Here is a 23,406-nt window from a genome sequence, read left to right on the forward strand (position 1 = left end):
GGAGGGAACTGCAGCAGATTTGTAAGCCCCAGGCTGAGGAGACAAGTCCTCTTCCGATGTCAGGAAGAGCAGAGAAGTCTGGCCAGGTCTTAAGGGAATCCCTATCGGGCACGGTGGCACACTCTTCTAGTCCCAGCACTAATGAGGCGGAGGCACGTGGATCTCTGTGAGACAAGGTCAATTGGTCTTGGATTGACAGGGGTCCCTCCCTGAGCATGAGTTCCAAGACATCCAGGGCTATGGAGAGACCCTGTCTCCAAAACAGGGTGTGATGTGTGTGTGTGTGTGTGTGTGTGTGTGTGTGTGTGTGAGAGAGAGAGAGAGAGAGAGAGAGAGAGAGAGAGAGAGAGAGAGAGAGAGAGAGACCCTACTGGCTTTCTGATTCAGAATTACATAATTTAAATGCAAATTCAACATATATTTCATAGCTGGGAACATGGCTTGGCAGTAGAGCACTTGCCTCCCATGCATGAGACCCTGGGTTCAATCTCCTGTACCACAAAATAAACAAACAAAAAATTTTAAGACATATTTCATGAAATACCTTGTGAGGATTACATCCCCAGCATAACCACGTCTCCTTCATAGACTCTGGGCTGCTCGGGGGCCTGAACTAAGATGCCAGCCACGGATGACCAGTGATTGCTTTTAGAATCCAGCTCCAGGCAAAGCTCTGCTCAGGCTCCTGGGGCCCATCAAACTGAACTCAGTGCTTACCAAGCACCGTCTTGAGTAGTCACCATCCTCTGACGCGATTCTCCACCCCTGACTGATCAAGGAGAACTGTGATTTCGTGTGTTCTACAGACAAGGTTCTGAGGACCATGCCATCTGCCCAAGGTCATATGTCTACGGGGAAACCTGGGTCAAAGTCAGTCTGACACATCAGGCACCCACCTGCACTGCCTGAGAAGACCCCTAAACAAGGCCTTGTAGTCACCTGGCCCCAATGAAAAGGTTCTGCACACACCGGTCAGGACAGTGGGAACCAGGTTCCACAGCAGACATAAGACCAGCATGGTGCTCCTCAAAGCAGGGCTACACTGGGGAGGGACCCCTCTTAACACAACCCAACCCAAATAAAGCCAACAATGGTTTGCCTTTGGCCTCAGGACTCTGAACCCTGTTTCCAACAGCAAAAAATATGGAGTGGAAGAAGGAGCCATGGGGAGGCCTGGTTATTGCCATTCCACTGAAACAAACTCTCTGTAAACTAGTTAAATGGTTCTGGAAGAAAAGGGGTTCTATTTTGTCCCCTGTCGTCAGGGCTGCACATCCTGATATATCTTGGGCATAGCAGAGAAGTGGATGGCTCAGCACTTGGAGAGATGCCCACAAGGCAGGAAGTGGGGAGGGTGGCTCAACAGGTGTCTCTCTATTCTGAGCACGGTCCTGTGATGGGTGAATGTACATCCAGCTGAAATAAAAAATAACTTTCAATACCCATCACTGGCACAAACAGCCGACGGCCTCCCTTTCTTCTGAGGACAAGGAGTGCACTCCAAGGCTCGAACCCTTTCGGCTCGGCTACTTGGGTAGTTTTGCTGCGGCATTCAGAACCCCTCCCCCTTGAAACTGAGGTGGGCTGGTGAGCTGGAAGCTTCCCCTAGTGTGGATGCATCCTCACACAGAAAGGCTAAACACAGCAGCTCTCTGGAGTGTCTGCCTGGGCACTGTGTCCTCAACCCTGAGTCTTCACCATCTGAAAGGACAGTGTACTGAACTTTGCCTCAGAGGGACAGAAGTGTGCTGGGGGAGGAGGGGTCAGAGTTGCTCAACTGAAGTCCTTGGGGACAATTTTCTTTAAAGATTTAAATTCATTCTTGGGGGTGGGGTGTGTGCGCACGCAAGCACGGTATACATGTGGAGGTTAGAGGACAACTTGTCAGGAGTCAGATCTCTTCTTCTACCATGTGGATTCTGGGGATCAAACTTAGGGCGTCAGGCTTGGCAGCAATCATTTTAACCAACTGAGTCTTATAGTCAATCCGAGAGGGCTCAGTTCTTCGGATAGTAAACATTTTCCAGTGGGCTGACCACACCACAGGGGAATGCTCAGTGAGCATCATGCAGAACTCCGTAAGCCTTGGGTCTTGTCTTCAGCAAACTATATAAACATTCGCACTGGGCTTTGATAAGGATGCTAACCACTGTCCACTTCACCTCAGGGCGGCAGCCAAATGCTTGCCCAGCCTTGTGAAGAATGCCGAGCTTCAGAATCTGGGAACTTTAACACTGCAGAGGAGTAACAGCCGCAGTCCTAGCATGCCTGGCGCCTGTCCCTGCTGGACTCTGACTAGCTGGCCTTGAGCAAGGACGTCCTCTCTGAGTCTCAGTTTATTCTTTGAAAAATGGCCCTGTGGTTGTAAGACGTGAAGAGGAGATGCGGGGTGGCTCACTGGAAGTGGGACTGCCCACATCAACAGTCCCACAGCACGTTGGTGACTCTGTTGTAGAGCCTGGTGTCTGTCTGCATTTGAGACAAGCATAGAAGGCTGGCACATAAATAGAACATCTGTTGGCCAGCCGAGACCTTACACCGACAAGAACCATGGAAGTGCTAGGAGGTTCCCCAGACTCACAAGCCTGTTGGGGTAGCGGGGTCAGATTGAACGCTAGCTTAGCCTAGGAAATGGTTGTCTACAGACCAGCATGTACCCTCAAACCCTACAGAGGCACAGCCCTGCCCAGAAAACACTGATGCTGGAGCCATCGAAGCCCACATCCTATATAATGGGACTGGCTCCATCACTGTCCCCTCCTATAGTCCTGCTACTGGGGGTCACCTCCATTCACACTGTGTTACTTTTCTCATTGCTGCAATGAAATACCTAACAAAGGCGACTTAAGGAAGGAAGGGTTTGGGTTTGGTCCACAGTTCCTGGTTACAGGCCACCATGGGGTGGGGAGGGTCATGGTGGCAGGAGTCTGAGAGATAAATGGTGGCATTCAGCTCACTTTCTCCTTTGTATTGACACTAGGCCTCCAGCCCAATGGGGGCACCATGCACAGTAGAGTGTGTCTTCCCATCTCAGTAACTCCCCACAGACACACCCAGAGCACCCTAAGACCCTAGACCCTGTCAAATTGACGGCCAGCAGGAACCATAATACACAATTTCTCTAGAGAAGATATGAGCTACCTGCTCATCTGCCAGCTACCCCAAATCTAACCCACAGCACCAGAGACCCCAGCCAGACCCTACCAGTCAGCCTTCCCCAGATTCCAGAGACCCCAGGCCAGACCCTATCAGTCAGCCTTCCCCAGACCCCAGAGACTCCAGGCCAGAGCCTACCAGTCAGACTTCCCCAGATCCCAACCCACAGGAATTGAAAGACCAGGATGGGCTTGCTGCTGTTTTGTGGTTAGATTTTGGAATGGTTTGTTGCTGTGACCAAAATCCTCAAGGAAACAATAAAAAGAAGGGCTTATCTGGAGGCTGGTTAGGAGGTGTGATGGAACAGCCCCATCCTCACGTGACGACAGGAGGGTGGGTCAGTGTCTATCCACATGATGGCAGACCAGGAAGCAGAGCGAGCCAGCCAGAGATTGGGGGGGTGGGGGGATATGATCTTCAAGGGTCCACCCTCTGTGACCAACATCCCCCAATCAGATTCCACCTCCTAAAGGTTCACCAGTTGAAGAAAGCATCCAAGACATGAGCCTCTGGAAGATGGTTCAGGTTTACACACTCACACACAACACACAGCAGAGCATAGGGTGACCACGTGTCATGAGAATATCTTCCATGGGAAGACATACACAAAGATCCATCCTCTTCTTATAATGCCTCAATAACAGAGTATAAGCCATCAAGCCCCCACTATGAGGACCCACTAAGTTCAGTGGGCTTACTTACGGAGCATAGCAATCAGGCTACTTACAGAAGCATGGGCAACCCCAAAGTGGCCACCCCACCAACAGGGAGGACAACTTCCCTATAGCTGCACAGACGGGGCCCACTCCATCTAGCATCTATATCATCTCGCATCACCCAAGTCCATATCACCCAAGTTACCTACTGTCCAGGTACAAGAGAGAGCAGCTGGACTCCCAGGTGAAGAAGGTCCAATGACCTCCCGACCTCCTCCTCCACAGTTAATGGGCAGGATATCAGGGGTCCCTTGCAAGGAGTCACAGCTGCTCTGACACTCAGCAAACAGCACTCTCCATAACACACCCGACCAATAACATCTTTTTTCCAAGTCAGTTATTCATAGGGATCCCTTTCTCTCCTCAACACATTCTAATTTGGGTGATAAATTACATGGTCACTTGTCATCAGGCTAAGCCATTCCCCTCACAACCCAGAATGATAGAATACAAGACACACCTTGAACACAGAGTCCAAAACGTTGATGCTCTTGGGTCTGCCTATGTGGTGAGTCCACATGGGGAGCCTGGGCTCCCTCATAGATCACTCCTGTAGGTACTGGCAACTTCAGAGCTGGAAAATGTATCACCCAGTCTCCACCATGCAACCTCAGATGTCTTTCAGCATTCTGCTATTCCAAAAATGAGCTCTGATTCCTTGAACTCTGGGTGTGAGGCAGGAGGGGGCAAAAGGGAGGAGGGTGATGAGAAAGGGCAATGGGAATGAATATGATCCATGCATGCTCGTGTGCATGTGTAGAAATGCCATAATAGAAAACACAATTAGGCAAGCAATATGCACTCGTAAAGTTTAAATAAAAATTTCAAAGCAAGAGCCAGGCATGACTGCTCACATCTGTCACCTCCAGACTCTGAAGTCTGAGGCAAGAAGGTTACAAGTTCAAGGCCAGCCTAGACTGTAGATGGAAGTTTGGGTCCTGTCTGGTACCACAGCCATTCAGTCCCAAATAAACACACAGAGGCTGTTATAACTGTTTTGCCTGTTGCTCAGGCTTATTACTAACTAGCTCTTACAACTTAAATCAAGCCATAATTCTTCTCTATGTTTAGCCATGTGGCTTGGTACCTTTTCTCAATAAAGCATCCTATCTTGCTTCCTCTGCCTCTGGCTTACAACTGCATCTCTGCCTTTCCTCTTCCCAGAATTCTCTAGTCTGGTCACCATGCTTATACTTCTTGCCTAGCTACTGGCCAATCAGCATTTTATTAAACCAGTATGGGTGACAAAACTTTATAGTGTATAAGAGCATTACCTCACAGCACTGAACTATAGGAGTTGACTCAGTCTCTAAAAGAAGGTCTTCTTCCACTCACCACCACACATGCATGACCAACAGAACACTCGCACATAACCCCAGAGTCCTCTTCCCTTTGAATTGTAGTACCTGAGCCCAGCCCATAGAAAAACACTGGAATTGCTGCAGACACTCACAGTAAAGTGTCTGTATGTGAGAGGGAGAGACAGAAGACACAGACAAGAGAACAATGCCACCCAGGGATGGCCTCCTCCACCAAACCACCTGGTAGGGGAGCTTTAGAGTCCATAAAACTGCCATCTAAGATGGGCATGGTGGCACATGCTTTTAATTCCAGCACTTGGGAGGCAAAGGCAGGTGGATCTCTGTGAGTTTGAGGCCAGCCTGGTCTACAGAGTGAGTTCCAAGACAGCCAAGGCTACAGAGAAACACTATCTCAAAAAAAAAAAAAAAAGACCTGCAATCTAATCCCACCTCTGCTCTGTGAGCCATCTACCCAAATACCGAGAGCCTCCTTCCCCTAACACTAATAGGAAACTGGCCCTTCTTATAGAACTGTCATTTAAAAAGCATCACTCATAGAAAGCACGTAGCACCTTGCCTGGCACAGTCAGCACTCAGTAAACGGTGTATCTCTCCTGAAGGCACTGTAGGTTCACTAGCGCACGCACTTATCTAGACAGGTGTTTTATCAGAACAGGGCAGTGGCACAGGATGGGCCTCCTGCTCCCAGATGTGACTTGTGGGGACATATAGGAGAGCATATATGAGACCTTAAAGCCCGCCTCCACGGCGACACATTTTCTCCAACAAGACCACACCTCTTAATAGTGCCGCTCCCTTTGGGGATCATTTTCTTTCAAACCACCACATAATACAAAAGTCAAAAAGACAAGACCCATGGAGATGAGAGTGTCGAGAGAAGGTACCCACCTTGCTTGCCTGTGTTCAGCTCTTGGTCAAATGTGTCCATGCTCCACCTGCATGTCTGGTACCTACAAAAACCAGAAAGAGCATTGGATCCCTAGAACTAGTGTTACAGATGGTTATGAGCCACCATGCAGACACTAGGAACCTTGCAAGCCAGGGCTCCAACTGCTGAGCCATCTCCCCAGCCCCAAATGTCCCTTCTTAGGAGACACCTTTCCTTCTACCTCAGCCTCCCTCTCACACCAAGCAGAACACAAGGGGATGGAGCACACCTCTCAGTTGCTGAAAGAAACCCTGATGGAGTAGGTGGAGGTCTCTCGCCAGCCATGTGAACTTGGGTTAATGCCCCTCTCTAAACTTCTTTTGGTCATGAGTAAAATTTATATTAAAATACTGTAATCAATGCTGGATGTGGCGGTACACGCCTTTGAAGCCAGCACTGGGGAGGCCGAGGCAGGTGCATCTCTGTGAGTAGGAGGCTAAATTGGTCTACATAGCAAATTCTGGGCTAGCCAGAGATACATGGAGACTCTGCCTAAAATAAATAATAAATACTGTAATCTTGAGAATTGAAATGTGGGCTTTGTCACATAAATCACTGTGCTATCCTCAGCCATTATGAGCCGTACTCAATTATCCAAGGAGACTCTGTGCCTTTCCAAACTAGAGACTGTGAAAATTCTTAGAGAAAAAGGCTCCAGTTCCCAATTCACACTTTCTGACAAGAATGTAAACTTTGGGCAGGGTAATGGTGATGCATGTCTTTACTCTCAGCACTCAGAGGCACTCAGATCTCTGAGTTCGATGCCAGCCTGTTCTACAAAGTGAGTTCCAGGACAGCACAGAGAAACTGTCTTTTAAAAAAAAAATGCAAACTTCATTTTGAGACTGGGTCTCATATAGTCCAATTTGGCCTTGAACTTCAGGCTGAAAATTACTTGATCTTGGGCTTTTTTTGGTTTGTTTGTTTTTTTTTTTTTTTTTCTGAGACCTTGGTCATCTGGTCATCCTATTTCCCCAGATGCTGAGATTACAGGTATGTGCCTATGTGCCTGGCTTACACAGAACTGGGGATTGAACCCAGGGCCTTGAGCATGCCAAGCAAGCTCTCTACCAACAGAACCACACCCCCAGCGAAGAACGTGGGGGCTTAATTTGTTTTGTTTTGTCTTACTTCCTGTCTCTAAAAGCAGTTCTAAAGGTCTTGGGTCTACAAAGCACTTCTTGGGCACACTGTAGAACAGCGCCACTGCACAAGAGGGATACAGAACTGCAGCCACAGAGTCTGGAGGGCCACTTGTAAGAGAACACGCTCCAGGGAAAGCTGAGGAGGCAGGAACCTCCACATCCTCCATCTAGAGAGCAGAACATCTGGGCCAGAATATACATGTCTCCTTATATCTTAGGACACATTTCAATTTTCTATTGATTTGGGGGCTTGCTATGGAGTCCAGGCCGGCATCAGATTTGCAGCAATCCTGCCTCAGGTTCTCAGGTGCAGGGAGTTCAAGGTCAGCCCAGGGAATTTAGTGAGACCCCGTTTCAAATTTTTCCAAAAGGTTTTATTGTCGGTGAGATGCAGCAGTCTTCAAAGCAAGTGCCTTTTCTCGGAACCCTCTCCAGCTTCACCAGCTCCCCTCTGGCATCATGATCCTCCTGCCTCCATTTTAGTAGAGGGGTCCCAGGATATGCTACCACTCCTGGCCAGGAACCACCTCCTAAAGACACAGACACATGACAGGCCCACAGCAGTGACAGTGGCCCTTCCGGGCAGAAAGAACAGCAAGTGTAGAACCCGCTGAGAGGGAAATGAGAGCAGACCATGGTGGCCAGAGCAGAGCAGAGCGGGTATAGAACAGCAGACAACCAAGTGAGAAGGCAGCCAGAATGTCAGGCCACGGGAAGGTAGTCTACTTTACGGTATGCTTCCCCAGGAAGGTGCTAGCTGTGTGGGAAAACCTTTGACCATGTTGAGGAGCAATCCACTGGCGGGCAGGGAATGAACAGATCAAGCTATGAGGGGAGATGGTACAATGAGGGGAGTTAGCACAAAAGATGTGACTGAAATTAGAATAGACAGGCTAGTCATGAACGGACCCAGCAGGATTCACCAAATCCTGAGAATAAAAACTTGGGAAAACTGGAAGAGAAACTCATTGGTAATTTAAGGAAATGGGTCCCCCTCCCCAACACGCTCATTTTCAGCACATTTAGAGGACAAATCACCTGACCAAGTTCATCCAAGTAGCGTCCACGGTATGACTAAAAAGTGGAACGGACTTCAGACAACTATTTATTTTGTCTTATTAGCTACCATTTCCAGTTTACATAAAAGGAAACCAGGCCCTAAGAGGCGAAGACTGTACAGCCAGACATGGATGAACCTGGACATATGTGTCTAAGAACAGATGTGGTCTCTAATAAAGGAGATCTGCTGGGAAGCTAAAAGGAAACCTGGACAGCTAGGCAGACGGACCGGCTTTAACTAAAAGCTCATCCTTTGTGTCTCTGTCCAGGTTTCGTAATTGCCTAGCACTCTACTGCTGCACAGGGCAGAAGCCAAGAGGTCGCACTGACTCGCGCCCTCTGAATCGTAATTATCAATTAAAACGCAGACTCCTGGGCTGCAGTTTGGATAGTCCCGGCTCGAATATCAATTTACGGAAGTGGGAAAACCTAAACCTGCTTTTGTTTTACTTTTAATTAGCAACCAGAAATCTCCGTTGAATAATGAGGTTTGAGATCTGTGGAACAGAGGTCTGAGCCCTGGCGGCCACCCAGAAGTTCTGGGAGCCTGGACCACGCCGGTCACTTGCCGCCCCTCACCCGGCGTTGGTGCCACAGGAAAACAGCACAGGTAATGCGCGGGGCCGCCCTCCTGGTCAAGTCCAACACGACCAAAAAACCAGACCGGAGCCGGCGGGAGCCGAGAGGTATTGTGGGAGGCAAAAGGGCGAGGCGACCGCGAAGCATTGTGGGACACCGCGTGGCTGACTCCGGCTCCCTGCCCCAGCTTCCTCTCGCACCGCGCGCGGCCACGTTTCAGTTCTGAGTCGTTCTGGGCGTCCCCAGATGCCGCTGACGTAATCACCCGCACTCCGTGTCGGGCACCTCAGAGGATGACAAGGAAATTAAGCGAAGAACCGTGACACACTTCCGGTTGGGTCTTCGCTTTACGGCTCGACGTTTTTCCGCTAAGAAGGAAGTGGTGGAGGCGTTTACGACCGCGCTGCCCGCGCTTTACGGCGCCGGGCCCTGCGCGCGCCACTTGCCTCCTGTCTTGGTTCCTCCGAGTCCCGAGAATCTCGGAGTCTCTTCCCGTGCCATCTGTCGCCATCTGGGCCCGCGGAGCCCATTGCAGGTGAGCGCATTGTTTCGTAGAGCCCCGCGGACCTCGCGGGCCAGCCTGGCCTAGGCCAGGCTCTGGGGGACCTCCCGGAAGAGCCTGCCTTTACGACCTCTCCTGCCGTCGCTGCCCCTCCGCTGGGCGGGGCGGGAACCGGTCTGGGGTGGTCCCGGGCGCGACCCCGTTAGTGCAGGACAGCGGCCGCGGTGTGGGCTCCCTCAGCCGGTGATCGGCCCAGAGCCGTAGAGAGTTAAACGATTTTTTTTTCTGCTCCGACATGGACGACTGAGAGGAGTAGGCTCACAACCCGGTCTGAAACGGAACCTGGAGTTAGCTCATGGCTCCGTCTCTAATGTCCACGGTAATCCGCACCGTGCTGTGGCCAATACAACTGTCGCCTCGTTCTAGTTTTCCCGTTCCAATTACTTTGTGGTTCACATGTGCAGAAGCCAGAGGACTCCAAGCCTCTGCCCGTCCAGGGAGACGATGCATGTCAAGCCTTGAACTGTCTTGAACTTGTGACAACTAAAATTTCCAGTTGCTTTTGAGACAGCATTGTGGGTATGGCTTTAGAGCACCCGACTGTCAGGCTGTCACCTGGCGACAGCATAGCCTAAAGAGGGCCGGGCTGAGGCAGACAGCCCTGGAAACTGTTTAGAGATGACGGGAAGATGGACTGCTTAAGTAAGAGCCATCTTTGTTTCTCCAAGTGGCGGTATGAGGGAGCACAGAACCGACACATGCTGGGGGCTCTTATTTCATGTGAACGGTTAGAAAGCCGCCCCCCCTTCCCCATGTCCTCTTCCTACAGATTAGCATAAGTTCACATATGGGAATGACACCCCCAAGTTTATTCCTTGTTGCTGTCACCTAAATATCTTGAGCTTCCCTGAAGCGGAGCAAGGGGAAGAGATTACTAACCTCTCTGGACATTGTTAGACAGTTCTTTTTCTTTCCTCCCCCGAGACAGGGTTTCTCTGTGTAGCCCTGGCTGCCCTGGAACTCACTCTGTAGACTAGGCTAGCCTGGAACTCACAGAGATCCGCCTGCCTCTGCCTCCCGAGTGCTAGGGTTAAAGGCGTGCACCACCACTGTCTGGCTATGTCAGACAGTTCTTGTGGGTGATCTATGTATGGTTTGTTTGGTTTGGTTTGGTTTTTGGTGGGAAGTGTCCAGCAAACCCCTGAATTATATAACTATTGGTTTTTACTTTTCTAAAATGACCTGTTGCATTCTACAGACTGAGATTCCAAAGCTACACTGCCAGGGTTCCAATTTTGAGTCATCCAGCATTACAGCATTTATTTCACCGTACCTTTCTATCTTTACCCGGAAAGTGGGGACAGAGCTGGCTCGGCCCCACAGGGTGGTTAGAGGGTTTAATGAGCTGGCGTGCTGTAAGAAGCAAGAACAGTGCCCTGGTGCCTGGTGTTCACATTTGACCCTTGGCCACGTTTGCAGCCGTCCCATGGGCCCTTACCCTGCTGGTTTTGCTCTGAAGTTTATGGTGAACTCCATCACCTAGCAGTGCTCGTGACTGTCTGCACGCACGGTACAGGGTTTGTGCTGAAAGTCAGATTCTGGGATCTACCCAAGGGGCTCGGGATTCTGTGGTTTTAGTCCTTTGTTTTTTTTTTTAAATTTTGTTGCTGTGTGTGTGTGATGAGTATGGGCACATGCTTACCTTGGCATTCAGCTGGGGGTCGGAGGAGTCAGCTCTCTCCTTCCTCTTTGGCTCCACCTTTACCTTCTCTGCTGGTCAGTGTATTTGTGTGTCTGACTAGTAACTGTGTGGCATGGTTACAAATTCAATGACAATGGTCCTATGATACAGACTGTCCTTTACTTTAGAGCCTGGGCTTAGAGGAGTTGGGTGCTTTGGTGAAGGTGTGTTTGAGGGAACTTTTACCATATATCATGAATCTGAGACACCTTTATCTTACATTATACTGAGAAAAAAAAAGATGCGACATCCCATCAAGTATAGGGCACAGCGTCATTTCAATGATATTCACCAAAAAAGAGCATGTTCAGAAATTAATGAGATATAAAATGTCACTGGTGTCGGGAATGTTCTGAGTTTTAAGTGTTCTTAGGTCACTTTACAAGAAAACCCTATCCCCGCTGCTCCAGAGCCCAGGACTCTGCTTCATGTGTAATGCAGCTCCAGTGGGAGGTAGGGTGTTTGGGACTTGGTGGCCTTTCTTCGTAAAGCTGCTCACAGTGCTTGTTTTTTAAGGTTTTAGAAGATGGCGAAATTCATGACTCCTGTGATCCAGGACAACCCCTCAGGCTGGGGTCCCTGTGCCGTTCCTGAGCAGTTTCGGGATATGCCCTATCAGCCCTTCAGCAAAGGAGATCGGCTGGGGAAGGTATTGGGTCCCTTCGGCTGGGGCAGCTGCTCCAGAGCTCCCATTTCCTTTTTACTCTCTTTGTGGCTGTGCTTCCTTCGGGGACACTGGCTAAGGAAGGCCTCGACTCCAGACTGAGTCTGGGGCAGTGCTGCTGGTGCCTTTTTACCTCAGTCTCCCTTACTATCTGGGGTCTGTGGCTCAACAGAAGCCTGCTCACCTGACCTGTTCTCTTCCTTTTCTTTATTGCACAGGTTGCCGACTGGACAGGGGCCACATACCAGGACAAGAGGTACACAAGTAAGTGTTCCTCAGTGGGCTTCCCACATCTAGGCCTTGGGAAGATTGTTGTTTTGTTCAGTAAGCTGCACACGAAAGCTTTTTAGAAAGGCACAGAAATGCTAATGGTGATGGTAGTTATTGGGGATATATTCTGGAGTGTGTGCACTAACCATGGTTTTGGGAATAGTCCCTGAAAGTAAATTGTTAAAATTATTGTGGGGTGACAAGCCAGACTCCTAAAAATATGTTAAGTGTACTGCCATTTGCATTCTATTGCTTGGGACTTCCTGAAGCTATCATTCAGTGGACTCTAGGTTTTGGGCCCTGGTTTTAAGGTTTTGGAAAAGGAACGAGCTTTTCATGGGGCCAGTTAGATGGTTGGGAGTGCCAGCCTGGAATACTAAGTTAAGGTGAATGAGGTCAGAAAGAAAATATATCATGGTCGATGGCAGTGTCCATGGCTCTGGGTGATGGAAATGGTGCAGCTCAGAGACATACATGACCAGGCAGAGGTGAACTGGGTCAGCTTGAGATCTTGGGCTCTCTTGGTAAGTTCTTTAGACTCAAGCTCTTAAAACTTAAATATGTGTATGAATCACCTGGGATCGTGTTTAAATACAGGTTCTCATCTGTCAGGTCTGGGCAGGGCCCGTGAGTCTGCACACCTCACAAGCGCCTGACCAGTGCTACGGGTCCCAAAACCACACTTCTGAGAGCAGGCTCAGGACTGTCATGCACATGAGCGGTCTGTAGGGAGCACTAAGCACACGCTGTCACCTTTACCTGCAGACAAGTACTCCTCTCAGTTTGGTGGGGGGAGTCAGTATGCATATTTCCATGAGGAGGATGAGACAAGCTTCCAGCTGGTGGACACGGCACGCACGCAGAAGACTGCCTACCAACGGAACCGGATGCGATTCGCACAGGTAGGCCACAGGCCTGAGCACCTTGGATCTCCTACTGTGAGAATTTCTGCTGCTCAGCAACCTTATCTTGGGAATACCAATGAGACAGGAAAGGCTTGCAGGCCTCTGGCCAAGCCCAAGTGGCAGTATAGTGACCAATTGTATCAGGATGAGTTGTCCAAGGATATGTTGAAGGAATTTAGATTTCTGCTCACAGTGGGTCAGACATCACACAGCCATGCTGGGAACCTATTTCCTTGCTTAATTGCAGCATGCAGCCTTTGTTAATTAGATGGTTTGGTTGGGTGCTACATAAAGATGTAAACTTAGCAACTGCAGGAAAACGAGTAAACCCACATTGCTGGAAATGAGTTCAAGCTAATGCAAATACTACAAATGTTATAGAGACGTGAAACATGGGGCTTCACACACCAAACTTGCTCTCAAGATATTAATAAGCTATGGCTCTAAGAGGTTAATATGGGTCTCTTCCTGCTCCCCAGCGGAACCTCCGCAGAGACAAAGACCGCCGGAACATGGTACAGTTCAATCTACAGACACTGCCCAAGAGTGCCAAGCAGAAAGAGAGGTGAGCATCCCTTCCTACCAGGATAAAGTTGTGTTCCCAAATGGGCTGTATTCAAAAATCACAGAGCCTAGCCAGGGATTGGCTGTCTTTCACTATTGGAAAAGAAACCAAAACCTCTTAGCCTGTTGCTGTCCAAGGCTGGGTGGGTCATGGCAGGCAGGCGGGAGGTGACTGAGGTAGACATTTATGCTAAAACAAACAACAGGTAGAATTGAAGTGGCTATGGCCTCTGTAGGTTCTGGGTGCCTAGTTCCAGGCAGCACTGTGTACACAGTGTCCTGTGGGTTCTTGGGGCTGAGCACAGCAGTCACCACACCCTAGCCAGGATTGCCAGTAACTGGGCTAAATGCACCCCTACAGTTTGCTGGGGGAGGGAGTGTACTGTGCCCCTGCTCTCATCCCCAGTGTGCACCAACACAGTCTCTTCGTCTCTAAGCCACCATTTTCAATCCTGGTAGCAGCCAGGAAGGACACGGCGATTCAGCCAGAAGAAGCTGTTGAAAGCATGGCATTCTGTCTGTCTTTTCAGAGAACGAATTCGCTTGCAGAAAAAATTCCAGAAGCAATTTGGAGTGCGGCAGAAGTGGGACCAGAAGTCACAGGTAGTGTGTCTGTACAGAATTCTGTTGGGACTTGGGTGGGTTTCTTTTTCTTCTTATCCTTAGAAACAGGAGTCATGCGGTGCATTTGCGAGGTCCCTAGTGTACTCAGTTTCTGCAGGCAGCTTTAGACCTGCATCACTCTTACAAAGAGTCTTTGTGCCCTTAGGCATGTCCCATCCTCCCCAGTCCCCGCCATCACTGCTTTTTGCTCTCTTTTCTCTGATCTATGTATTTCATGTAAATGGAATCAAAATCTGTGCCTTTTATTTAGTGTGGGATTTTTAACATCTGTCCCCTGTTGTACAGTCTTTTCATTTTTCCTTTGCATCTGTTTAGGATTCCAGGCACCCTCAAAGAGACCAAGATTTGTGGGTGTTGACTTCCTCTTGCATAAAATGTTGTAGCAATGCATATATCTTATGTGCATCCCCTCGTGGACTTTAGCTCACCTCTGAGTTATTTGTACCAGTTGAAATCTTTTGATCTCAAGTGATCCTCCTGCCTCAACTGCCCAGTAGTTGGGACTTTAAGCATGCTGAGCACGTTTGGAATGTTTTCAGTTCACACGTGACTCTGGGATGTAGAACCCATGGATATAAAAACTGCAGATATGGAGAACTGACTACCTATTCCTTATTGCCACATAGCATTTGTTTGTGTGGATTGCCACATTTCTGTCAGCCACTCACTGTTCCACTTTGGCGCCATTAGGAATAACGTTACCACCTTTGTAGGAGCTGAGGAGACATGAGCAACAGTGGAGGCCGGACGAGGAGTGTAGCCCAGCAGTGAAGTGGCTGCCTTGCAGTCACAAAAATTTGGGTTCAGTCCCCAGTGTTGCAAGGGGAGAAATGATGTTAAAATTATGGAAGTTATTACTTTGGTGGAGTTGGTACTTGTATCTGAAATATGTAGTTGATACCCTGAGAGGGTCATGTTGAGTCCTGATCCCTTCAGTGAGCTTCTACACTCACAGATACCGTCTTAAAAAAAAAACTGGAGAGATGGCTCAGCGGTTAAGAGCATTGCCTGCTCTTCCAAAGGTCCTGAGTTCAATTCCCAGCAACCACATGGTGGCTCACAACCATCTTAAATGAGGTCTGGTGCCCTCTTCTGGCCTGCAGGCATACACACAGACAGAACATTGTATACATAATAAATAAATATTTAAAAAAAAAAAAAAAAAACAGCCAGGACTACACATGCCTTTAATCCCAGCACTCAGGAGGCAGAGGCAAGCAGATCTCTGAATTCGAGGCCAGCCTGGTCTACAGAGTGAGTTCCAGGACAGCCAAGACTACACAGAGAAACCCTGCCTCTCAAAACAACAACAACAACCAAAAAAAAAAACCCAGCCAGGACCATAATGATTAAATAAAAGCCCTTCCACCCAGCAGTGGTGGTGCACACCTTTAATTCCAGCACTCTCGGAGGCAGAGGCAGGTGGATCTCTATGAGTTCAAGGCCAGCCTGATCTACAGAGCTAGTTCCAGGACAGCCAGAGCTGTTCCACAGAGAAACCCTGCCTCGGTCAATCATTGCTCTTCCTGTGTTGACCTCTCTTTCTTCCTGTGTTGGGTATGAATGTCTTTCCCTTTGTTTTCTCTTCAGAAACCCCGAGACTCTTCGGTTGAAGTTCGCAGTGACTGGGAGGTGAAAGAGGAGATGGACTTCCCTCAGCTGATGAAGATGCGCTACTTGGAAGTGTCCGAGCCTCAAGACATGTGAGTAGCTTCTTCACTGTCGCCCCCCACACTCACGCATGTGGGCCAGCTGGAATTGATGTCTCCTTAAGCCCTAGCAACTCCAAAGCAGATCTACATAAGACTAGTGGGTGTGTTTTTGAAAAATCAAGGCCCACAAAAACACGCATGAAGTTTATTAAAAGTCCTAGTTTCTCTCGACTCTTGGTACAGGTCAGTCTCTAAGCTCTTTGGGCAGAAGAAGCATGACAGATATCCAGGAGACTCCATTTTGTGCAGGGGCATGGAGCTAAGGCGGTGGGGAGCCAGAGCTTCAGGCAGGAGGTCCACCCACCAAGGTGCCTTTCTAACAGGCACCTTCCCAGAGGAGGGTAGCTAGGAAAGGTGTGTTTTCCTGTGGGAGCTAGGAGGACGGGAAGCAGCTGCCATTGACGATCTGCCTCCTTTCCAAGAGTACTTCCATCTCTTTCATACATGTTAGACTTCTGGGTGACGTTTCTTTCTAAGACAGGGCACTCATGAGTAACTGAGTCTTAACACAAACTTGCCATCCTCCTGCCTCTGCCTCCCTAATGCTGAGATTACAGGTGTGCACGACTGTGCACTGCAGATGGGATTTCTGATTCTACAACATAAAAGAGGAATGGGGAAGATCTCCAATTTTCCCTCTTCCCTCAGAGAGTGCTGTGGCGCGCTGGAGTACTATGACAAAGCCTTTGACCGCATCACCACGCGGAGTGAGAAGCCTCTGCGGAGCATCAAGCGCATCTTCCACACCGTCACCACCACAGACGACCCTGTCATCCGGAAGGTGTGCACCCTCTGCCCACTTTTAGGAATGTTGCTGAGACCCTAGAAAGAACAGTCTGTGAGATATGCAGGTGTCCCTCAGTAGTCACAGAACGTGATTCAGTACCACCCCGTGGATACCAAAACTCATGGCTGCTTCAAAATGAATGATGTGACGTAGCTGTCTGTCCTGGCAGTCTTCCTTCTCAAACCCCTAAGACACTGGCTACTACTGTATAAGCAGGTGTCACACCGTTGTTCGGGAACCTGACAGAGAGAGGTGCACATATTGATAGGCACAATCCCCATCCCCACCCAAACGTGGTGGGTTAACTGGTGAAGACCTTACAAACATAACTGACTGTATGTTCACAGTCCAGCCCTTAGACAAGGTCATTCTGGAGCTGACTTAGAATTTGGTGGGAGGGGAGGCTTGTTGCTGGGTAGACTTAACTGTGTTGAGCAGATGTGGGCTCTGACCCCAGCTCTGCCAGGCACTCTATTACACTGGCGCCTTAGCTTTCTCACCTGGAAGTTGGTAGTGAGCAGGGCATGGTGTGTGCTCCCACCGCGGCCCACCACAGTGCCTGAGCAGCCATGCCACCCAGTTTGCTGCAGCCTTCTTGGATGACTAGGGAGTCTTTTCCCTTCCTTGTGACCTCAGCGTCCTCACTTCACTCTCTGTCTCTCTCCCTCCTTGCAGCTGGCAAAAACGCAGGGCAATGTGTTTGCCACTGACGCCATCCTGGCCACACTGATGAGCTGCACCCGCTCTGTGTACTCCTGGGACATTGTTGTGCAGAGAGTTGGGTCTAAACTCTTCTTTGACAAGAGGGACAACTCTGATTTCGGTAAGCAGCCTGACTGGAGAGCAGCTCAGGGGCATGGGTATTATTGGTCCCTTATAATTGCTTAGTCCTGAGGATGGGTCGTGTGTCAGTCCTTCCCATGCTCCTGGAGTCCAGGAAAGAGACCACTTCAGTTCAGTGCTCCGTGGGCTTCGACTGTCTGAGTCCTCACATGGCCGCTGTGGCTGTTCACTTGCATAGAACTTTCCTGGCTCTTTTTTTTTTTTTTTTTTTGCTTCTGCATTTATATGCTATAAAGAAAATATGTAAGCATATATTTGTGACATACACACACACATATATACACACACACACCATTAATGAATCACTCTCAAACTGACAATATGAAAACAAAGCCATCTGATTCTGTTTGAGTCTTGAGCCTCGTTTGTTAAAATGCCAACAGACACATCTCTTGAGGAATCCAGAAAGAATGAGAAGGAATGGCTTTCTTACTGCTGTGACTGGTGGTGTTAGGTCGGATGGAAGGTTATCCAAGAGCCACCCTCCCTTCCCCCACATGCCACACATACACTGGGGAGAGACCCCTATCAGCAGAACGCAGTTCTTTGCAGATGGGCTCCTGTGACCCAGGTCTCTACATCTCCCCATGCTCTTTCACACTGCCAGTGACTCTTAGCTGCGTGAACAGGTGACCATCCATGCTTGGGATTTTACAGACCTCCTGACTGTGAGTGAGACAGCCAATGAACCCCCTCAAGATGAAGGCAATTCCTTCAACTCACCCCGCAACCTGGCCATGGAGGCCACCTACATCAACCACAACTTCTCCCAGCAATGCCTGAGAATGGTGAGCACACAGGAGCCAGTGGCACCAGCTTGCTAGTCTAGGTGGTTTAGGAGGCTGCTACTGAGCCTCTACTTTGCAGTAAACTGTGGTGTGAGGCCCTCAAGGACATAAAGCAATGCTGGGTCTGCTGACTTGAAATCAACATGTCTCCTGAAAGCTTTGTCACTTCTGCAGGGGAGAGAAAGATACAATTTCCCCAACCCAAACCCATTTGTGGAGGACGACATGGATAAGAATGAGATCGCCTCCGTTGCTTACCGGTATGTCAGCTCTGATGGGGGTATGGCCACATTGGAGCACAGACCTGGCCTGTGCTATCTGGGGTGGTCCGTCCAAAGCAGTAGATCCTAAAAGAACAAATCTTGGTTTTTTTGTAGTTACCGCAGGTGGAAACTTGGAGAGGACATCGACCTTATCGTCCGCTGTGAACACGATGGCGTCATGACTGGAGCCAATGGGGAAGTGTCCTTCATCAACATCAAGACACTCAATGAGTGGGACTCCAGGGTGAGGCACATCACCGCTGTTCCCTGTCTGTAGTGGGGTTGGCTGGAGTAAGCTGACCATCCTTTAAGTGTTCACAGAGCTATTGGAGGGGTGGGGGGCACAGGGATATCTTGAGTTTCTTCATCCCCATTAAGTCCCTGCCAACAGAGAAAACAGTCTAAGAAGGTTTCTGCTTCTTTCACCTTCTGTCTTCGGGTACTTTTGTCTGTTCATTCTGGCCACCCATTGGCTCCTGCTCTCTATGCATCTTGACCTTGTCTTGAAAAGCCCAGTCACTCTCTCTCTGACCTCTCTCTATACTCAGCCTCACTGCCATCCTGTGATCCCTTTGTCCAGCTCTGTCACTGCTTACCTCAAAAGATGGCAGTTCTCAACCTGTGCCTTGGGGGGGCGGGGTGTCATATATCAGGTATCTGCATAACAAATCGTGATAATAGTGAAGTAGTAATTTTGTGGTTGGGGTCATCACAGCATGAGGAACTGTATTTAAGGGTCACAGCGTTAGGAAGGTTGAGAACCTCTGCTCTAAGAGCTGGAGCTGGACAAAACGTTAGTGCACACACTCTTTCCTCTGTATTGTCCACCAGGACAGTCACGTCGGGCGTCATTCTTTCTCCCTGCCTTTATTTGTGGCCCTCTGTTGAGTGAAGGGCAGGGCTGTTGCATCTGTACAGAATAAAGAATGCTGGTAAGGACAACTCGGGTCGAGCCAGCCTGTGATGGTTAGCTGCCATCAAAATGTGACTCTGAGAGCCATTCTCTTCTGCGGCCAGTGGCCTTCTCTTAGACTTCTACTGTGGCATCTGTCTTTCCTCGTGTTTGTACTGTTCTGAAACATCCCTGCCCCGCTCACAAGTGACACTGACCCCAGTAAAGCCTTAGGGTAAATCTCCCATGTCCAAACACATGGGAAGAACCTCACCTACAACTGGAGTTTGTGGGCAGACATCCAGCAGATTGTAGATTCATTCTCTGTTCAGGGGTCATTGGTGGCAGTGACGTCCCTAGAACTGAGTGTTCCAGAAGAATGTCTGCCTGAAGCTCACTCTGGGTGTTCAGAAGTCAGGTCCTTGTAGTGGAGAGCTGAGAGGTTCCTTGTCAGCACTCAGATACTTCTTCCCCCAGAGTCCATTATCTTACTCCATTCGGGAATCTGATAAGGCGCTCTTTGTTCCCCAGGATGGTGGCAGGACTCTTCAGTGTCATTGAGCTCTCTCGGGGCTATAGCAATGTTTCCAGGTTTTTGTTTGGTTTTTTAAAGATTTATATATTTATTATGTATAGTGCTATGCCTGCATGTATACCTGCAAGCCTGAAGAGGGCACCAGATCTTATTACAGAAGGTTGTGAGCCACCATGTGGTTGCTGGTAATAGAACTCAGAACATCTACAGCAGGCAGTGCTCTTAATGCTGAACCATCTCTACAGCTCACGTTTTCTTTTCTTTTTTTTAATATTTATTTATTTATTTATTTATTTATTATGTATACAATATTCTGTCTATATGTATGCCTGAAGGTCAGAAGAGGGCACCAGACCTCACTACAGATGGTTGTGAGCCACCATGTGGTTGCAGGGAATTGAACTCAAGACCTTTGGAAGAGCAGGCAATGCTCTTAACCACTGATCCATCTCTCCAGCCCTACTGCTCACGTTTTCAAATTTCAAGGGAAACACAGAACCTGTCAGAATCTTGGAATGGACCAAGAAAGTTTAATGGGAACCTCCCTGCCCTATGACCTTGGACTGCCCCACTCCCCACATCAGGATATCTTCACATATTAAGCATCATTTGCTGGGCTCCTGCCCTCAGCCCCACCAGAGGCTCTCCCACTTACTTGTCCCTCAGATCCTACCCTCCCTTCTCTGCATGTTCACTGTGACACAGTGTGAAGCCCCTTGTCACTGTGGTTTACCATGTCTGTCATCACCCTCTGGTTGAGTGGCTACATACAAAGATGGTGTGTCTTTCTCTCTTGAATGATAATCAGTCTACTTCTAACTCAGGCTTATTCTTTGCTCCCTAGTGGGTCCCTGTCTTCCAGAGGAGGCCCTGGGGCCTGGTGTGGGGGTGTCCCCTCACCCAATAACCAACTTTCCTTCTGCAGCATTGTAATGGCGTTGACTGGCGGCAGAAGTTGGACTCTCAGCGTGGAGCTGTCATCGCCACTGAGCTGAAGAACAACAGTTACAAGTTGGCCCGCTGGACCTGCTGTGCTCTGCTGGCTGGATCTGAGTACTTGAAGCTCGGGTAAGACTCTTGTGCCAGTGCTGGGGCAAAGGCTGCTCACTGGGAAAAGCAACAGGCCTGGCATTAACATGGTACTGACACTTTACCCCAGGCATTGCCATCTCTGTTCTACCCAGTGTGAGCATCCATCCTCCTCTCCCATAGGTATGTGTCCCGGTACCATGTAAAAGACTCCTCACGCCATGTCATCCTGGGCACCCAGCAGTTTAAGCCCAATGAGTTTGCCAGCCAGATCAACCTGAGCGTAGAGAACGCCTGGGGCATCCTACGCTGTGTCATTGACATCTGCATGAAGCTGGAGGAGGGCAAGTACCTCATCCTCAAGGACCCCAACAAGCAGGTCATCCGAGTCTACAGCTTGCCTGATGGCACCTTCAGCTCCGAGGAGGACGAAGAGGATGAGGAAGAGGAAGAGGAGGAGGAAGAAGGTGGGCAGAGCAGGCCTTTGAACCCTGGGTGATCTGAGGGTTGGTGAGGGAGCCAAGCTAGTGCCAATTTCACCTTGGCAGCACATTGAGAGTTTCCTGGCACTTCATGTGGGTTGGCACTCCCAGTCACCAAAGGAGATTCAGGAGAACATCTGGAGGAGGCCTTGGGCAGCTGTGGGGAGGCAGGCCGTGGGTCAGTTACATGACTGCAAAGCCTCACTGGTCGCTACAGAACATTGCTCGACCCTAGAATGATCAGGAGGGCTCAGCAAAAAGGAGGCCTTCAACACTCAGGTTCCTCAGAGGTCCAGCAGGAAGGACACTGCATCACATGGTGTGGCTCACTTCTCTTAACGGTTTTTTTCTTTCAGAGGAAGAAACTTAAATGAGTCGTCTTGGTGCCCGTGTGTGTTCCACCCAGCTGGGCAGCGTGTCTGTGGTTCCTGCTCTCTGAGGCAGATAGAATAAAGAATAAGTGTTTGGTTTCTTTCCTTTGTCCTCTGCTTCCATTGTTATCTGTAGGTCTTCCTTCTCCCAGCAGCCCCTGGGAGAGGAAGACCAGGACCAGCAGTTTCTGGAGCTTCCTGGCTTCCGTTAGTTTGCATCAGTGCTGGAAGATGAAGGCCTCATTTTGCTTCAGGACCCAATGGCTTACTGTCTCCAAGAGCAGGGTGGGGTGGGGAGGTGACCCAACCCTTCTTGAAGAAGACAGCTTCAAAGTCTGCTTGGTGGCAATTCTAATGGTTTACAAGGCTGGCTTGGGCTGGAGAAAGAGTCTCAAACCAGCCTGCACAAAGCCATGTGTCACATAGGAACTGCATGACTTCCCCGTGAGTGCTGTTAGGATCGCTTTAGTAATTGCCCCCAAGCTTTCTGTGAATGCCTCACCTGCCCCTTCGGAACTGGAATGTGGGTGGAAGCAGAGCTATATAGATAAAGAAACAGGTTCGGGGTTGGGATTGCCTTCCTGGAGATGCAGGCTACATCAACATGATTGAACCTCAAGAATCTAGCAGAGGATGTTGGGCTTTATCATTCAGGGCATTGGGAAGCAGAGCAGAAAGCTTGGAGTTTCCAGAAGTTTTGCTGTAGCCCAGGGAAGTCTCATTTGCACCATCCCTGGCGACAAGTTTTTAATGTGGGGTGCAAAGAAAGTGGTGTGTGCTTGGCCTGAGCCACCAGCTAGAGTCCCTGTGTGTTCGTCAGAAGCTCCCCTAGCAGTGTCCTGGTCGTGGGGAACTGTAATTCTCTGTGGCCTCAGTCTGGCTTGGGGGTGGGTCTTGGCCAGCATCATTTCCGGCACCAAATCAACCTTCAGGTTCTAGTTCCCTCCGGTGCCCACCCATCCTCTCCAGAGCAGCTATGAAACTGCACGTTCTGCCTTATTTTTGGTGAGGTGCCTTGTCTAGCCAGGACAGCTCTAGATTAAAGCGCCTGTGGACTGAGATCTCCACAGTGACTAACATACAAAGCTGTGTCTACCTCCAGGGGGCTTTTCTTGCTCTAGTGCAGGCTTTAAAGAAAACAGCTGCATTCCTGGGTGTGCTTTCACCAGGACAATCACAAAAGTGTCAATTTCTAAGGGCAAATGAAAAATTCCAAGTGGGCAGAATTCCCAAGGCCTCCAGAAGCACTGTTTCTCTGTAGCTTTGGAGCCTGCCCTGGCGCTTGTAGACCAGGATGGCCTCGAACTCACAAACACTGCCCTCTTAATATGAAGCAGCTCCTGCCATACAAGTTACTGAGTTTGCGTCACCGTGGGAAGCTAGGTCTCTGTTCTTCATGCAGTCACACAGTATCCTAACCAGGTAAGTAACTCACCCCGAGGAGGCTGGCCTGAATATTACAGTCCTCTTCTCTCATTCTCTTCCTGTGCACTGGGTTTCAATTTGAGGCTTGGGTTTCAGGATTTTGA

At 49.4% G+C, this 23,406-nt stretch overlaps 1 protein-coding gene and 1 long non-coding RNA gene across 2 annotated transcripts in view; one reads left to right on the forward strand and one right to left on the reverse strand.

Moving 5' to 3' along the window:
* The window catches only part of LOC126515793 (uncharacterized), a 43,863-nt gene extending 34,718 nt beyond the window's left edge, over window positions 1-9,145 (reverse strand). Inside the window, exons 1-2 of the long non-coding RNA XR_007595924.1 lie at window positions 8,906-9,145; window positions 6,083-6,144 (exon numbers count right to left, since the gene is read on the reverse strand). This is a non-coding gene — a long non-coding RNA (uncharacterized lncRNA). The remainder of the gene's footprint in view (window positions 1-6,082; window positions 6,145-8,905) is intronic.
* A 147-nt stretch (window positions 9,146-9,292) lies between these two features.
* Window positions 9,293-21,978, forward strand: Eif3d (eukaryotic translation initiation factor 3 subunit D). Its single transcript, XM_050165709.1, has 15 exons — window positions 9,293-9,440; window positions 11,665-11,797; window positions 12,031-12,076; window positions 12,848-12,984; window positions 13,467-13,552; window positions 14,082-14,154; window positions 15,766-15,878; window positions 16,536-16,668; window positions 17,350-17,497; window positions 18,175-18,305; window positions 18,480-18,565; window positions 18,683-18,812; window positions 20,921-21,063; window positions 21,208-21,491; window positions 21,863-21,978. Exons 2-15 carry the CDS (start codon window positions 11,675-11,677, stop codon window positions 21,874-21,876), a joined length of 1,647 nt encoding a protein of 548 aa, XP_050021666.1. The 5' UTR covers window positions 9,293-9,440; window positions 11,665-11,674; the 3' UTR covers window positions 21,877-21,978.
* Window positions 21,979-23,406: the final 1,428 nt, after the last annotated feature.

The sequence above is a fragment of the Alexandromys fortis genome, unplaced genomic scaffold, assembly GCF_014885135.2.
Source record: "Alexandromys fortis isolate MF-2015 unplaced genomic scaffold, M_Fortis_MF-2015_v1.1 scaffold_157, whole genome shotgun sequence".
NCBI classification, from domain to species: domain Eukaryota; kingdom Metazoa; phylum Chordata; class Mammalia; order Rodentia; family Cricetidae; genus Alexandromys; species Alexandromys fortis.

Bases quoted from the DNA above. Each gene is read 5' to 3' on its own strand.
- Eif3d (XM_050165709.1), top strand. From the start codon at position 11,675: ATGGCGAAATTCATGACTCCTGTGATCCAGGACAACCCCTCAGGCTGG. The intron at 15,879-16,535 runs GTGAGTAGCTTC...CTCTTCCCTCAG, and splicing joins GTGTCCGAGCCTCAAGACAT to AGAGTGCTGTGGCGCGCTGG. The intron at 21,064-21,207 runs GTAAGACTCTTG...CCTCTCCCATAG, and splicing joins TCTGAGTACTTGAAGCTCGG to GTATGTGTCCCGGTACCATG.